Here is a 16,416-nt window from a genome sequence, read left to right as displayed (position 1 = left end):
AAAAACCCTCCATTTACCATAATTGTTCCCCCCCCCCCGCCCCCAGGACTCCAGCAATCACTGCCCTGGAGAATGGAATCACCTAATTGATTTAGACCAACCAAGATTTACCTTCTGGAGCTGGGCAGAGCCCCACCTCTCCTGTAGACCTAGGGTGCCTGATGCCTGAACAAGATCAGGGTTTCTTCCCGCGGGAGAAGTGGGGGAGCGGCTGTTGCTTTCCCCAGCCTGCTGTGTCTTTCACAGTCTCCAGAGACCACCTTGGCAGACAGGAAAATGGACTGTGCAGGCACGGAGCTTTACCCAAGGGAGGCAGCATCCTGTGTGGCAGCTAGCCGGGAGCCTCCAGTTGGCTGCCTTGCCTCCTTGGCTCCTCATCATTTTTCCCGTGGGTCTTGGCAGACCCTGGGAGCTCAAGAAGCGGAGGATAAATCTACTTTTTGTACCAGAGTATGGGAGGAGCAGGAAGCCTGGCCCAGCTAACGTGGAGCTAGGGCCGCCCCAGAGACCTCCCACCCCCAGGCTCTGCCCTTGGGATGCTGGTGTCAACTCCAAAGAAGCAGGACTGAGTTAGGAGGCCTGATCCCTGAGTTCAGAACCATGTCTGGTACTTACAAGGGCTCAATAAATATCCTTACATTATTTTTTTTAAGATGTTATTTATTTATTTATTTATTTGTTTGACAGAGATTACAAGTGGGCGGAGAGGCAGGCAGAGAGAGGAGGAAGCACACTCCCCATGGAGCTCGATCCCAGGACCCTGGGATCATGACCTGAGCCGAAGTCAGAGGATTAACCTGCTGAGCCACTCAGGCGCCCCCTTACATTATTTTTAAAAAGGTTTGATCCCAGCCTTTGGGCAAATTGCTGCTCCCCACAGGCTTCAGATTCCTCATCTACAAAAATGAAAAAATAAAGAAAAAGGAAAAAAATTGATATAATAATATCTGCACACCCTCCTTCCATGGGTTCCTGACCCCAGAACGGCAAACATCATCTGCCACCCCTTCCGTCCTTCTCCTTCTTCTGATCGGGACTGGAGAGAAAGAATGCCTCTAGAGCTCTGGGCTTTCGAGTGTCACCCCCACCAACAGCATCTGGGAATTTGTCAGATAAGCAGATGACCAGGACCCACCACAGAGCCCAGGAATTGGAAGATTGCCAGGCTAAATTTGAGGTACACGGATGCTTCCAGGGGAAGCCGTTGCTGCTGATTCACGGACCACGTCAAGACCCAGGAGAACCAGGAGAACCACGTGAACCACGTAACCCTACAGTGTGTTACAATCACTTGCTTTGAAAACCTGAACCGCCCCCATCCCCACCCCGCCCTGCCCCGGCCCCACCGCCCCGCCTGAAGATTCTGAGCTAACTGATGCGGAGGAGCCTGGGCCAGGATATTTCAAAAGCTCCCCCATGTGAGGGCACCAGGTGGCTCAGTCAGTTAAGCAACTGTCTTCAGCTCAGATCCTGATCCTGGAGTCTGGGGACTCTCTGCTCGGCAGGGAGTCTGCTTCTCCCTCTGACCCTCCCTGCTCTCATGCTCTCTCTGGCTCTCTTAAATAAATAAATAAAATCTTTAAAAAGACAAAAAAGCTCCCATGAGGTTCCAACATGAAGCCAGGTTTGGGAACTGTTGTTATAAATGTTCTGTCACTTACTTGTTTACTTACATGTAAGCATTCATCCATGTGAGGTTTCATTTGTGTTTATGTGGTATTTGTTGATTTGTTCTTGTGGGGAGTACAGTTTAACCTCCCCTCTGGTATTCTCACTGATTTGTACCCACTTCAGTCAACACATAGTTAGTGGGCCTCTGTAATGTGACAGGCAGGCACTTGGTGTGGGGGGAATGATGGTGAGCAAGACAACCCCTGTACTCGTGAGACTGACAGTCTAGCTGTAGAAGGAGTGAGCTGATGGCAACACCGGCATCTCTCTGCACAGCCCATGGGGCCAGACACCGCCGGAGTGCAGAGAGGGCCCTGGCTCAGGGATGGGCGCTGGAGGGAGAGGGTGCTCCAGAAGGCTCTTGACATATGAGTAGGAGTTTACAAGGGGAGTGGGGACAGGTGACAGCCAAACCAGACATGCCAACAGCTAGGTGAGTGTGCAGAGAACAAGGGGTAGCTGGTTGTGGTAGGGAGGAGACCAGGTCAGACAGGGTCTTGCAGAATACAGCAAGGAGTTCGAACATGATGTTCAGGGCCGTGGGAGGATGCTGGAGTGTTTTCCGCAGGAGTCTCACCTCCTGACTTAAGCTTTAGAAAGAGCTCTCTGACTGTGGGTAGAGAATGGGTTGGAGGCAGAAGACAGAGACCAGCCAGGAGGTCATGGGTGGTCTGCACTGGGTGGGGGCAAGAGAGACCGGAGTTGAGATATATTGAGGGCCCCCCCCCCCCAGGTAAATGTCCCACATCGAGGGCTTGTGGGGACCTGGAGCAGAGAGCTGGCTAGGGATGGGTGCTGGGAGCTGGCCAAGGCTGAGAGGATACCGTTGTGAACGCCCCAGTTGGCCTCAAGCCCCAGATGGAACCAGCTGCAGGTCCCAGGACCAATAGGAGTCTGCTTGAGGGTCAGCATCCTCGTTTCAGATAAGTCCAAGGAGGCCATTGTTTTGTTGCAAAGCCTCAGCCTAAAAATGTTCTAAGGGCAAGGGCAAATTTTTTAAATTCATGTTTTGATGGGCAAGGACTTGGCCACATGCCCTCAGGGAAATGCTGCTCTTGGAAGGGTTTGAGGCAAGGGAGAGGAAGGGGCACAAAGGCATATCTTCATGTATCCCACCCTTCATGTATCCCAGTCTCACGGCCCTTCTTCCACCGGATCAGCTCAGAAACCATCTGTTGCTAGAAGAACCACAGAATGGACCCCTGCTGGCTGTCAGCCACCTCTCATGTTCCTCTCATCTCTGTCAAGGTAGGACCTGCTGCTTGCATGAGCCCAGGGATGGGGAGCTCACTCCCTACCATGACAGCTGATTGTGTTATAGGATAGTCCTGAATGTGAGAATGTGCTTCTTTCGGTTGAGCTGGAGTATATATCCTGTGGACCCTCTCTCACTTCTAATACACACACCTTTGGCCTCTCTGGGGTCAAGGAACACTCTGCACCTTCTGTCTTATTTACTTATTCATTTATACATCCAATAGACTTTTTTCCCCAAGGAAGTCACTTCATTTTCCTACACATTTTTTCATCCATCAAATGGGAGTAATCAGACCTACCTTAACAAGTTTTCTGGGTGCTAATGAGACAGGGAAGGCAAAGCTGTTAGTGAGTGTGTATTGCAAAATGTTGGATTTCAGCCATAGGAAACCAAAAGCAGTCTTTTGAGCATGGGTCTGTGGCAAACATTGTACCAGGACCGGGGACGCAAAGGCAAATGAGACACAGTCTATTTCCCTCGGGCCAGTGGGGGAGACAAGTGAGCAAGCAGGGAGAGGAGCGCCTGCCAGGGAGCATGGCGGGGGCACCCAGCACCCTGGGCACTGCTGCCCCTGAGAGGTTGCAAGAGGGACTTCTCACTTGAGACCTGAAGGAGTTGCTTTCCAGAAGGAGGGGGCAGTTACAGGATGGATGTGTGCAGGTGAGGAGTGACCCTGTTCCAAACCGAAGCCTGGGTATCCATGGCCGGGCCCCCTGAAGCCCTGCAGGGACCCCTGGATGGCTTTCATCGAATGCAGGTGACACCCAGCCTCCTTCTCGGTCATGTGTTTAAATAATTTCAGACTTAGAAGTTGCAAGACTCGTGTGAAGGATTTCTATATCCCCTTCACCCAGATCCCTCAAGGGTTATTTCTCCATGTTGTCCTGCTTCATCACTCAAATTTTTCTCACCCTAGCACACATACACACACATGCACACATGTGTCTGTCATTATGATTATCTCAATCATTTGAGAATAAATTGTAGACCTGATCCACTTAGCCCAGAATACCGTAGCGTGCGTTTCCTGAAAACAAGGTCATTCTCTTACATAACCACAGTGTGTTGCTCAAAATCAGGAAATTAACACTGATACAACACAATTATCTCATCTACATAGCTTATTCAAATTTTACCTATTGTCCCACCAATGCCCTTTGTAGCAAAAGAAAAAAAATTTTTTTCTTTTTCTGGCCCAGGATCTAACTCAGAACCATGTGTTACATTCAGTTGTCACTTCTTAATCTGAAAAATCCTCCCATCCATGTTGTTGAAGACCTTGACATTTTTCAAAAGCAGAGGCTAGTTGTTTTGTAAAACGACCCTCAATCTGGGTTCCTGGATTGTTCTGAACAGTGTTTCTTGATGCGATTAGCAGTCAGTTTTCTCAGAAAACTGGGGCTGCTTTTTAGAAGGCAATTTCTGGGTCCCAGCCCAGGCTTCCTGCATCAGAATGTTTGAAATGGGCCTGGGTATCAGCTTTTGATCTGGCAGCCTTCCTGATTCCCCTGTACATGGCAGGCTTACAGCTTTCTTCTTCTGAAGGTGCAGTTAGCACCCTCTGTGCTTGGGGCCTCCGGGCGGGTGCGAGGAGGCACATTCCTTGTCGACTCCACTGGGCATCTGTACAGGGGAGCTCCCTGCATGCTCGGGGCCAGCCCAGGCCCTTTCACCCATGGAGCAGGCACAAGGGGTGGGGCTAATCCGTGAAGCTCCATCAGAAAAGAGTCAAGAGCCCCTGAAGTTCATGCCATGGATTTTTCCTAACTACCTTCTGGCCTTAACTCTGCCTGCTCTCAGACCTTTGCCCGGTGTCCTGTGTGGGTGTCTCTCTGCCCAAGGAGGCCACTATGGTGTTAGGTCCCATGATTTGTAGCTGTATGGCCTTGGGGAAGTTGCTGTCCCTGTCTGAGCCTCAGGATACTCATCTCTTAGAGGAAAGAATAATCTGTGATTGTTGGCAAGATGGCCATGGGAAGACAACAGCATCTCTTGAGAGGGTGTTGGGCAAATAAAACATTTTTAGGAAATGTGGCTACACTTTTCTTGTCCTTATACTTTTGTATTTTGCGGAACTGCAGTGGAGAGTACAGTTACCGTGACCTCCGGCTGCAGCACCTTTGATCAAGTCTGCACTCCCCCTGGCAAGCCACAGTCAGGGACCAAGCCTGGTGGACGTGCAGGGGCAGGGACAATTCTTTAGCGTGGGATTCCTCTAATGACAGCCGCTGGCCTGGGGTTCTTCCTGGGCCTGGCCAGAACTGTCTTGTAGCCCCGTGGCCTGAGGCTCTCCCCACCCTCCGTTTCTCTCCCTCCTTGCACAGGTGCTCAACCGCCACCGTGGCCTGAGTGCCTGCTCCTGCCCTGTTCCCATGTCCTTCAGAGATATTTACCCCAGTAAATCTCTTGTACTTCTGACTCTGTCTTGTTGTCTGCTTCTTTTTGGACCTGAACAGACTCAAACCTCAAGGAAAACACCAGCAAATCCTCTTGAAAACATCAGATGAAAGAAATCTCCAGTGATCATGTCACTGGAGCCCCTGATTTCTTCTTAGATGGTGTTCCGATATTATTAGATATTATTAGAATTCCCTGTCGTGCCTGGGCTGCTCACCCATGTCCCCATTAGCCTTTTTTTAATACAAGAAGACTTTCCTCCAAGAGTAAAATATGCACAGTCTTTAATTATATGTGCATCATAATGAGATGGGCTTGTCAGTAAACTGTCCTCCTCCAGATTGGCAAACCCATGTGGCTCGGTGATTTAAAAAAAAAAAAAAAAATACAGTTTATTATGTGGTTCCCATTTTAAAAAGTAATGTCTGTGTCTGTGGCACAGACAGGAGGTGCCAGATATGGGAGTGAAGGCACATGTGTACAACATGAAAATGGGAAAGGGACCCAAGGGGGCACCAATAGGAGGATCCCCTACACTTCATGGAGTGTCCTAAGGTTCAATGAGAAAGTGCTCCAAGGGCGCAGGACCTCATAAGCATTCATTACCACTGTCCGCTACCCATCAGGGGGTGGCGTCTGAAGAGGTCCTGCAACAGCTCAGCCAGCTTGAGGTGTGACCCCGGGAAGCTCTTTCGAAGATCACTCACGAAAGGGATGGTTTGTGAGGATGGATACAAAAAGGAATACCCCACTGGCACTCTAGACTCGCCAAAACCAGTCGTGATCACCCTGCACACATTTTATTGTTCATCTTTATACTGCACAAATGCCACTAGGAGAGCATTTAATTCATGTGTGAATTAAAACTTATACGTGCATGTGCATATTTCAAAACTTATACATGCATGTGCATTCTGTTCTTTCCAGAACAGGAGAGACCTGCCCAAAACTAGGTTGTTTTGATTTCCCTTCTTTAGATGTGCACATGCCGCCCATACTCACTTCTTCCACTTCCTGATGCTTGGGTAAAGTATGGGGTCCCATATCCTTCCCTTCCCTTCTAGGCCATCATTTTCAGTGTGAGTGGTTGGCTTGAATGGGGAAGTAACTGGAGTAAGAAAGCACGTGACGGGGGTCCTTGGGTGCTGAGCGTCTCTTAGTGTACCGCTGCCTTTTTCTGCATTGGAGGCAGATACTGGTTGGAGCAGGGTGTGACCTCTCAGGGCCCTGCTTCCCAGTGAAAACACCTCCCTTAGGGAGCTCAGAGTCATTTGGTAATCACTCATTCCAGGACTTTGGGGAAACCCAGCTGTATCTTGCTGGATTTTTGAGCCCCAATCTCTCTCTCTCTGTTGGGGAAGAAATAGTGCTGTGTGTATACGTCGTTGTTGCAATGAAAGAAGCTATTTTGCCCCCAACCCAAAGAACTGAAGGTCTGACATCGTGTATCATAGAACCTTTATTATTTTTCCTCTAAATTCTTAGAAACGTACATAACGCTCGTGCTCTAGTTATGACACCATTTATAGACATTTAAAATGCATCTTCATTTATAAATATTTTACATTTGGTCCATAGAACAGATAATTTTTCTAAATAATACTGTAATTTTTTTTAAAACAGGCTCTGTATATAGTTTGAATAAGTATATATTACATATATTTTTTTATATAGAGATAGATTTACTTGGTGTTCTGAGAATAAATCCTTATTGCAAAAAAAGCATATATGATAATACAATATCTTTCCCCCAGGGCAAATACTAAAAAAAGGTACACGTATTCACAGTTCTCACTGGAATTGTACGACACGTAATATTGTGCTATATTAAGTAGGTTTGGATGGAAATCGGTTAGGGGATTTCTTGCCAAACATCTCCGTTAGATTTGCATACAAACATTAAGTACACTGCATTTGTCTTAGAAAGACTTGGTCTTAGTTTCACACAGAAGAGAACAAAGAGAAAGTCAGAAGTCTTCCTGCCCTTATTCTAAAGGAGTTCACACAGGATTGGGGGGGAGGGGCGGGACCATGAGACACAGTGAAGGGTTCCTTTCATTCTAAACCCTATAATTTAACAACACATATGCATTTTGATCATGGATTCACCAGTTGGCATTTGGGATGCCTTAGCAATGAGACTATTTTACAGATGACCTCAGGAAAAGGGTTGAGATTTTCTACACGATATCAAATAAGACCCTATATACCACGCGTGAGGATGAACGTTTATGTGTGTGCCTTTATATGTGTACACGTACGGTATGTTTTTCTACAAGAATGTGCTTACTATTCTGAGGGTAATACCTTATTGCAAGAACGGGTATGCTGGTCACTGTCGGATGAGAATGACAAGAGATTAAAAAACCCACAGTCACAGTTATTTACCATAATTATTTAAGGATTAGTTGTAAAACACAGTTTGTGAGCTAACTAGCTAAGGAGCTACGGGGCACAACATACGATTTGCTACATGGGAACCCATCTTCCTGGCAAAGGAGAAACGCTGAGTCACTGGAGCTTGCCAGAAACTGTCTTTGCCTGATCTGCCACCTGCCACCGCCGCCATCGCCGCCATCGCCACGGAGCCCAGTTCCAGAAACAAATACTACTTCTCGATGAAGCAGTTTAATCTTGGAAGCACTTTGCGGGGAGGGGGCGTGGGGGGTGGTCTGGATGAACCCTAGCTCCTCAGTTAGTGGGCTGGGGAGATTTTAGTGGTAGTGAGGGGATTCCCGCTGAGGAATATGAAGGAAGAAGGCAGCATTTTTGACGGGGACGGCAGTGAGCACACAGCTGACGGGAAAGCTGGGAAGATAACCACATCCATTTGGACTCAAGGACAGACACACCTTCACCTTGATTTCCTCTGCACCTGATTTGTACTCCATAAAACGGGGCCGTCTAAGAGAAACTGGGGCTCCTGATTAGGGAATTTCCCCAGCGGGATCTTAGGCCCCCAGAATGGCAATAATAATAAAACAAAAATCAGTTGTGCTTGTGGCAGTTTTCCAAGGAGGGAGTGAGGGAGCTGGGCTGCCTGGAATGATCTGGAATGATCGCTGTCGGGCCAGGTGGATTTGGCCTGGCTAGGAGGGGGCAGGGAAGGACGCTCAGCAAATTGCTGGGGACACGGGGGCAGTTCCAGGGGAATACTGATGGAGGTCCTGGGGGGTTGTTTTGTCAAGCTGCCTCGGGAAGGATCAACCGAAAAAATGAAAGTCAGAGCTCCGCGGGCTCCCTGCACTTAAGAGGGAGCTCTCCCTGGAAATCCCCATTATACAAAATGCCCTTTTCATGTGTACAGAGCGGCGTTCCAACGGAACCGAACTCCGGCAAAGTCCGAGATAAGAGTCATGGGTTTCGGCAGTAAGAGAACAGTCAGGAACAGGACTAAAAGCCAGGAGTGTGTGGCCTCGCCGCATCGCACTCGCTGGCAAGATAAAAATGATCTACGGCTCAGTCACGAAGGCTGATTGCTTGATGCTTATGGGGCCCGGATTCAAAAGGTCACCAGCCTGCAGGTGCTGGAGCCATCAGGTAACTTTGCCCAGGGTGGGGCCCACCAGGGGTGTGACTGTCCCCCACCTCCCCTCTCTTTGCTTGGTGATGGTGTCTGGACTCGCCACTCGAGGTAGGTTGAGATAGACGGTATCTTCAGACATCAAGTGGTGGTCACGTTCAGCCGGGCTGGGGGGTGAGAGTGGCGGGTCGGCAAGCCGCCAGACACCCCTAGATGTAGGCCTCTTTGCTGGCTGAGCCACTGGCCTGGGGCTGCTCCGGACCATTCTCCGGGCGAACGATGTCTTCGCTGGGCTGGATCATGACCTGGATGCGCTGCAGGCACCAGGGAGAATTTGGGTGGGGAGGAGGAAGACTGGAGGCTCCATCCCCCCACCTCTTTCTAAGTCTATCCTGCCTGGTCTGCTTTCAAAATGCACCCAGACTCTGGCCTTGTCCCTACACCCTCCATACTCTCTGGCCCCCTCACGTCTCCTCACACATGCCAAACATGCACCTGCCTCAAGGCCTTTACACTTGCTGTGCCCTCTGTCTGAGACATCCTGCTTTTTAGATAATTACACAGCTTGATCCCGCTCAAGACCTCCTCAGGTCTTGGGTCAGTGTTACGGTTTCAGCAAGACCTCACTCAGCACTCCCTTCAACTCTATTTTTCTCCACAGTACTCATCCCCATCGAACATGTTTTTATTTTGTTAATTGTTGGCCGTCCTCTACTAGAATAGGAGGTTGGGAATTTTGCCTGTTTTTCTTATGACTGTGTCTGTAGCCCTGAGAATACTGTCTGGCACAGAGTAGGTGTTGAATACCTATTTCCTGAATGGATTAATTTCCCCCTACCTTCTCTCCACATATTCCCTGAAATCCTGTCTCCCCAAAGCATGTGCTGTCATCAGATGTGCCCACTCCTGGGCCTTTGAACAGGCTGTGCTCCCCTCCTCAAATGAGCCTCCTCTGCCTCTCTGCCCCTCCCAGACCTCACTGCCTTTTGCCACTCAGCAGAGGACTGTGGAAAATGAAAGCACTGGGTCTGGAGCTGGAAGAAGGGGCTACAAGCCTCTGCTCTTCTAATAACTTATGGCAAGGGGTGGGAAAGTGGCTTCTTGCTTGACCTTAGTTTCTGCATCCGCAAAAGGAGGAGGCTGGTCCGGGTGCTGCACATGGACCCCTACCTTCCTTAGGCCACAGACCATAGAGCTCCCTCTTCTGGCTCTGATTGGTCTGGAAGGCCCATCTTCATAGAAATAAGGTTGAGAGCCACAGATCCAAGGCCTCCCAGCAGTGGCCCTTCATATTCTGATCATCCACTTCTCCCCAGTAAAATCTTCTCAGCTTACTCTTAATCTAGTGATGTCTCTTGAGTACCTGCAGCACTGCCTTGTGTCACTTGAGAATTCTACATAATTTAACAAATAGCTGGTGTGGACCTAGAATGGGCCACTAGGGCCCCTTCTAAGGACAGCATGCCTTACATTATATTACCTTGAGGGCAAGACCACATTGTGTCTCTATCAAACACACAAAAGGGGTCTAGAGTAAGCCCACAATACAAGAACCCCACCCTTCATCTGTTTCAAACCCTTGAGGCTCCTCATTAACTTCAAGATAAAATTAAGAATTCTTGTCCTAGGGGCGCCTGGGTGGCTCAGTGGGTTAAATCCTCGCCTTTGGCTCAGGTCATGATCTCAGGATCCTGGGATCGAGCCCTGCATCGGGTTCTCTGCTCAGTGGGGAGCCTGCTTCCCCCCTCTCTCTCTGCCTACTTGTGATCTCTGTCAAATAAATAAATAAAATCTTAAAAAAAAAAAAAAGAATTCTTGTCCTAGTTTTCAAAGCCCTTCATGAGCTGGCCTGACTTTCTTACATCCCCAACCTTCTCTCTTATCACCCCCTCTGCATCCCTCTCCACTCTACCTTCCAGCCACATTGATTTCCCTTCAGTTTACCGAAAGCTGTTTATACCCCTGGGCCTTTGCACATATTTCTCATCCCCTTCTAAGGAACATTCTTTCTGCTTCTACTTTTATCTCGGGCTCATCTGTAGGCTTCTTCTTAGCTATCCCCTCTTTTAAGAAGCCTTCCTTAACTCTCCTCAACCCAGGCAGGGCTAACTCATCTCCCTGGTTTATTCAAATAATGGTACTTCCAACATTCTGTTGTCAATGGATATTGAGTTGTCTGTTTCCTAACTAGACTGTGAGCTCCACGAGGGTAGGGGTCGTGCCCAGCACAGTAGGGGAAGGAAACTAAGCAATCTGAAGGGTGAAGAAGGGACTTACCTGCTTCAGGGAGCCCTTTAAGGTGAGGAACATGTAGGCCATGTATCCAGGGATGAGGACCATGGAAGACAGAGCCATGAGCCAGCCCACGCCCTGGCCCCACTTGGGGAAAACGTAGTTTCCCATGGTGAGAGGAGTCATCTGCACAGCACTGAAAATGAAGACACCCTAGGGAGGGGAGAGGAGAGGGGATGGGACACAGTCAGTCTCCCCAGTTGGACAATGAAGACCCCTCCCTAGACTCTGAAGTTGATAGGTCTACTGACCACCTCCCTTGACATGAGGCTGACTCTCACAAGGGTCCAGCCTCGTGGGAATCTGGCACCGAAGGCCACTGTTACTACATAAGACATTTTTGTATGGAATAGAAAAAGGCACCCCTTCTGGGAGAAACAACTTGAAGTTAGTGCCCTCTGCCCACCAGAAAAAGGGATCCTTTCTGGGAGGACAATAAAAAAGGCTCCTCTTCTTCCAAGTTAACCAGCTTGGCAAACAGAGCAAGGGCTGGACTTTAGGCTCTAGTCTGCCATCTGCCGAGTGCACTTGTGCAGGACACAACTTACCCCGTGGCCCAACCCACCCCACGCACTTGGGGCAGCCGTCCCAGGCCTGTTCACATCTCAGCTTCCTCCTGCCTGAAGGAATCAAGGAAGCTGAGAATGAGAGGTCTCCTGGAGCCCACGGCCTTGGGTTTCAGAATCAGGCCCACCTGATTTGAATGCAGCACCAGCTAACAGGGTGACGCTGGCAGCGGGGAGCCTAGGGCCCTCAGCAGTCAAGTGGGGCAAGAAGGCCTATTTTGTTGAGGTTTACGAGGATGACGTAATGTTTCTGGTGTCATGCAGGGCACAGAGCAGATGCTCAGCAAATGGGATGGAGTAGTATTATTAGGGAATGGGCGTTTTTGCCTCCAGAAGTTTCTCTCTGGGCCGGAGTCACTGTAGGGCCTGGCCTGATCCCAACAGGGCTGGCCAGGACTTTTCCTTACCGCCACAATGATTGGGGTGAAGAAGGACCAGCAGAGTTTCCACCAGATGCAGGGCCTGGAGCCAACCATCTCTTGGATGTTGTCATAGAATCGGTTAACACCTGTGACATTCAGAGTGAGAGCAGAAGGGATGAATGAGCTGTGGGCACTGCAGGTTCAAAGTCTCAATCTGCCACTTTCTGGCAGTATGACTGCAGCCCGACCTCTAGGAGCTTCAGCCTCTTTGTAATAGCAGCCAGAGCTCTGAGGGGGTCCTTGTTCGCTAAGCACTCAATAACACCCAGCAAGTGGGTTGTGTGAGAAAGCCAGGAACCTCACATGAAAATATCCACCAACAAAAGATTATGCTTATAAAGCGTGTTCTCACCTCTCTGAGTGACCCTCCCACCCAATAGCTAGCCCAGCCATTCCTTCAAAGCTCTGCTGGACAGAGCGGTTTTCCCCAGAGCTCTGATGCTATAAGCAACTGGAGATAGGCTGCAAAGAAGAACCACAAATATTGCAAAACACCACCAGTGTCATGAAGTTTCCAAGACTGTTACTGGCCATCCCTCAGGTTCTGTGCAAAGCCCCTGACCCAGCAAGGAAACTGATTTGAGGGGAGAGAGGATGACAAGGAGGGGTAGATGGAAAAAGAAAAAAAAAGTACAGTGAATATCAAGGACCAAGGAAAACATTTCAAACACATTGTCTTGCTGGGATAATCAAAGCGCAGGGAAGGACAGCCTTTTGACTATTGTGCAGGGGGGATTTAGAAACTCAGGCCACAAAATAAATAAAATCATTGTTTCTTCCATTTTTTGTTCTAAGGGAGTGTGTACCTTTCACCATAGCCCCATTTTTGTTAAATATTTCACTTTGGACTTTTTCTTTTGTAGTTTTGGTGTCACTTTTTCTAGATAAAATCTCAAACCCTCTTATCCCCAAATTTATGAAGACATTTTGGCTCCCACTTTAAATGAATTTATTTAACCCGTCTAATGGTGTCTCCTAAACACAAGACCCCCCTGCTAACTTCATTAGATTGCTGTGAGGACTGAAAACAGTTGACCCCTGAACAAAGTGGCAGCTAGGGCCACTGACTGCCCCCCCAACTGATGCAGTCGAAATCCACATGTAACTTCTGACTCCCCCAAAACAGCCACCAATAGCCTACTGTTGACTAGAAGCCTTACCAATACCAAACAATTGATTAATACATACTTCGTATGTTCTATGTGTTATATACCGTGTTCTTGCAATAAAGTCAGCTAGAGAAAAAGAAATGTTATTAAGAAAATCCCAAGGAGGGGCGCCTGGGTGGCTCAGTGGGTTAAAGCCTCTGCCTTTGGCTGGAGTCATGATCCCAGGGTGCTGGGATGGAGCCCCACATCAGGCTCTCTTCTCGGCGGGGAGCCTGCTTTCTCCTCTCTCTCTGCCTGCTTCTCTGCCTACTTGTGATTTCTCTGTCAAATAAATAAATAAAATCTTAAAAAAAAAAAAGAAAAAGAAAATCCTAAGGAAGAGAAATTACCTGTAGAGTACTATTTTGTATCAAAATGAGTACGAAAAAATACTGTATTGCATTTACACACACAACAAGAAGGCTGTGCTGTTGCAGCTCGGGTTGTTCAAGGGTCAGTTGTCAGCTAATGTACAGAAAGGTCTTGGTATTCAAGCTCTATCTGTTGAATGATGATTGAAGAAATGAATGAATGAATGAATAAATGAATGAATGGAGGGATTAGGGAGGGGGGGAAGGAAGGAGGAGGGTGGACACTCACCATAAAACCAGGAAATGGAGACACATTCGAAGAACACGAGGAATAGCAGGCTCATACCACTGGCAGAGTAGTAATCAAACAGTTTGAAGACATAGATGCCCCCCTAAAAGAGGAAAAGCAGTGAAGGGGTCCACTTCCCACGGGGGCCCAAGACACTCAGTTCACAGCCAACAGGGGCTCTGCAGTCTGGCGAGGTATATGTGAGATAAACACTGCAGCGAGGAGGCTTAAGGGAAGACTAAAAGAAGCGCGAGAGCCGAGTAACTAGGAGATGGTGTGATCATCGACTCCCTGGGAATTGGGAAGAAAATGTCTGGGGAAGAGAAATGCCCCATTTCTGGGAATGCTGGACTAAAAGAGGAGCTAGATATCAAGGCCATCTCTCCAGAAAGTTAAACCAGTTATGTCTTCTTTCTGCTTAAAACCTTCCATGGCTTTAAAAGGACATAAATTTAACACATCAAAAAGTTGAGAGAATAAAATAAAACGCAAAATACAAATGGCTTTGTCCTCTAAGTTCTTGCATGATCTGTTTCTGTTCCCTTTACTTATCTGATCACTCCCTCTGCCCCTCAAACTTAACAAGCCCATGCCTACCTCAGGGTCTTTGCACCTGCTATGCTCATCTTCCCCTGGCTGTCTCTTCATCATCATTTCAGTCTTAGCTCAACTGCCACTTCCTCAGAGGGCCCTCTCCTGATGACTTTGTCTGAGGTAGCATCCCTCCCACCCTCACTGGTCATTCCCTGTCTCATTATCACCTTTTCTTCATGGCACTGAACACACTCTGAGATGATTTAATTTGTCAGTCTTGTCCACCAAAGCATAAGCTCTAAGAGAGCAGATATTGTGTCTGTCCCGTTAACTGCTGAATCTCCAAGGTCATGACAGGCCCATGGTGAGTGTTTAACAACCATGAAGGAATAAACGGACAAATTAATAATATTCTGGGGATGAACAGTATTTGAATCCAGGGGTAGTTCTGTGGATCATAAAGCAGACCCACAGGGCTGAGTTCATGGCTTTCAGGTCATTTATGTTTGCTGTACAATTCATCGGTTATGTGTTTGCCTTCTGGCTAGACCAGGAGGGCCTTGAATGCGGAGAGGACTGATCATCAATATCAATAGTAAAAGAAAAGTGGGAACAAGAAGAAGAGGGCAGTGTCAATGTCAAAGGCCCAACTCCAAATGGACTGTCTAATTTTTGTGTGTTTTTAAAAAACTCAGTTCTTGTATCCCCTCCTCCTGGAAGCAGTCCTGAGTGCCCCAGGCTGAGTTAGGGGCTGTATTCTCCAGCTGTGTCTTATCTTTTCTAGCTCAGTATCTGTGTCTCCCACCCTCTCACCTTGAGGACAGGGTCCCCATCTGCCTCGCTGCTGTTTGTACAGGACTTGGGACAGAGACGGTGCTCAAGGAACAGAAGAAGGGTCGGATGGCATGAGGCTGGGGTAGAGAGGACCTGGGAGTGGGCCTGGGGGCAGTGCACCAGAGGTGTGCTCGGGGCCGGTGAGCTCACCTGGGTGATGTTGGAGAGGCCAATCAGGTAGGAGACGATGCAGACAGCCGCGATGAAGAGCTCCCTGCGGTTGCGGAGGAGCCTGGGGTACTCATCCACCAGGGCCGTGATGAAGCCCTCCACGGTGCAGAACTTCAAGGGAGGACGAAGGTCAGCCAAGTGTGGCAGATCCCAGCCCCGACCCACCCAGGGCTTGACTCTCTGGGGCAAGACCAAAGGGGTCTGGCATTCTCGGGACGGTAGAGCCAGAGAAGCCCCAGGATCCAGGCCTGATTCTGCCTCTGCCTCTCTTTGTGACCTCAGGAGAGTCCCTTCCCTCTGGACATCAGTTTCCCGAGATGGAAAATGCGGAAGGTAGTTGAGCTGCTCTACCCTAAAGTCTCATGTGGAACAGTCTAGGGGTCTGAAACTCTTGGTCATCTTCCTTTGGGTCCAAGACAATGGCCAAGGGCCTCCTCTCCCTGCTTGTTCCCAGACCAGCAAGGCTGGGTGGGGGCTCCACCAGGTGCCAGGGAGGGTGTCCTCACCTGGCTGTCAATGCCCAGCATCAGCAGCATTGAGAAAAAGAGGATGGCCCAGAGGGGAGAGATGGGCAGCTGGGTCACCGCCTCTGGGTATGCCAGGAACGCCAATCCAGGGCCTGTGGAGGAAAGGATCAAAAAGAAGCCAAAAAAATAAAAAATTAAAAAAAAAAAGGGGAAGAAAAGTACTGAGCACCTACAGCATACTAGCACACCCCCCACTTTCTAAACTTTATTGCATTTCATCTTCAGAGTAAATTTTTGGGTGAGTGTTGTCAGCACCCCCTTTCCTAGGTGAGGATACAGAGTGTGCGTGAGTGGGGGAGGTGGTAGTGTTGGGTCCAGAAGCCAGGGCACCGGTGAGATGAAAGGATGGACTGTGACAGGGATGGTAATGGTGCAGAGAGGGGGCCAGATGGAGAGATACTAAGGAGGTGGAATGGGCAGGTCCTGGTATTGGTTGGTTTGTAGAGTGAAGGTGAAGGAAAGGTCCAGGATGA

The 16,416-nt window shown here is 48.8% G+C and overlaps 1 protein-coding gene across 2 annotated transcripts in view; it reads right to left on the bottom strand.

Moving 5' to 3' along the window:
• Positions 1-6,767: 6,767 nt before the first annotated feature.
• Positions 6,768-16,416, bottom strand: part of SLC6A1 (solute carrier family 6 member 1) — a 43,710-nt gene continuing 34,061 nt past the window's right edge. For both annotated transcript variants that reach the window (XM_045063314.1, XM_045063313.1), the window contains 6 exons: positions 15,923-16,035; positions 15,396-15,527; positions 13,878-13,980; positions 12,115-12,215; positions 11,127-11,294; positions 6,768-9,163 (listed from right to left, as the gene is read on the bottom strand). In XM_045063314.1, the coding sequence (XP_044919249.1) occupies positions 9,059-9,163; positions 11,127-11,294; positions 12,115-12,215; positions 13,878-13,980; positions 15,396-15,527; positions 15,923-16,035 (722 nt within the window). In that variant the 3' untranslated portion in view covers positions 6,768-9,058. The remainder of the gene's footprint in view (positions 9,164-11,126; positions 11,295-12,114; positions 12,216-13,877; positions 13,981-15,395; positions 15,528-15,922; positions 16,036-16,416) is intronic.

The sequence above is a fragment of the Mustela putorius genome, unplaced genomic scaffold (genome assembly GCF_011764305.1).
Source record: "Mustela putorius furo isolate JIRA1106 unplaced genomic scaffold, ASM1176430v1.1 tig00003850_pilon_pilon_pilon, whole genome shotgun sequence".
NCBI classification, from domain to species: domain Eukaryota; kingdom Metazoa; phylum Chordata; class Mammalia; order Carnivora; family Mustelidae; genus Mustela; species Mustela putorius.
This window is presented reverse-complemented; position numbering and strand designations above follow the sequence as displayed.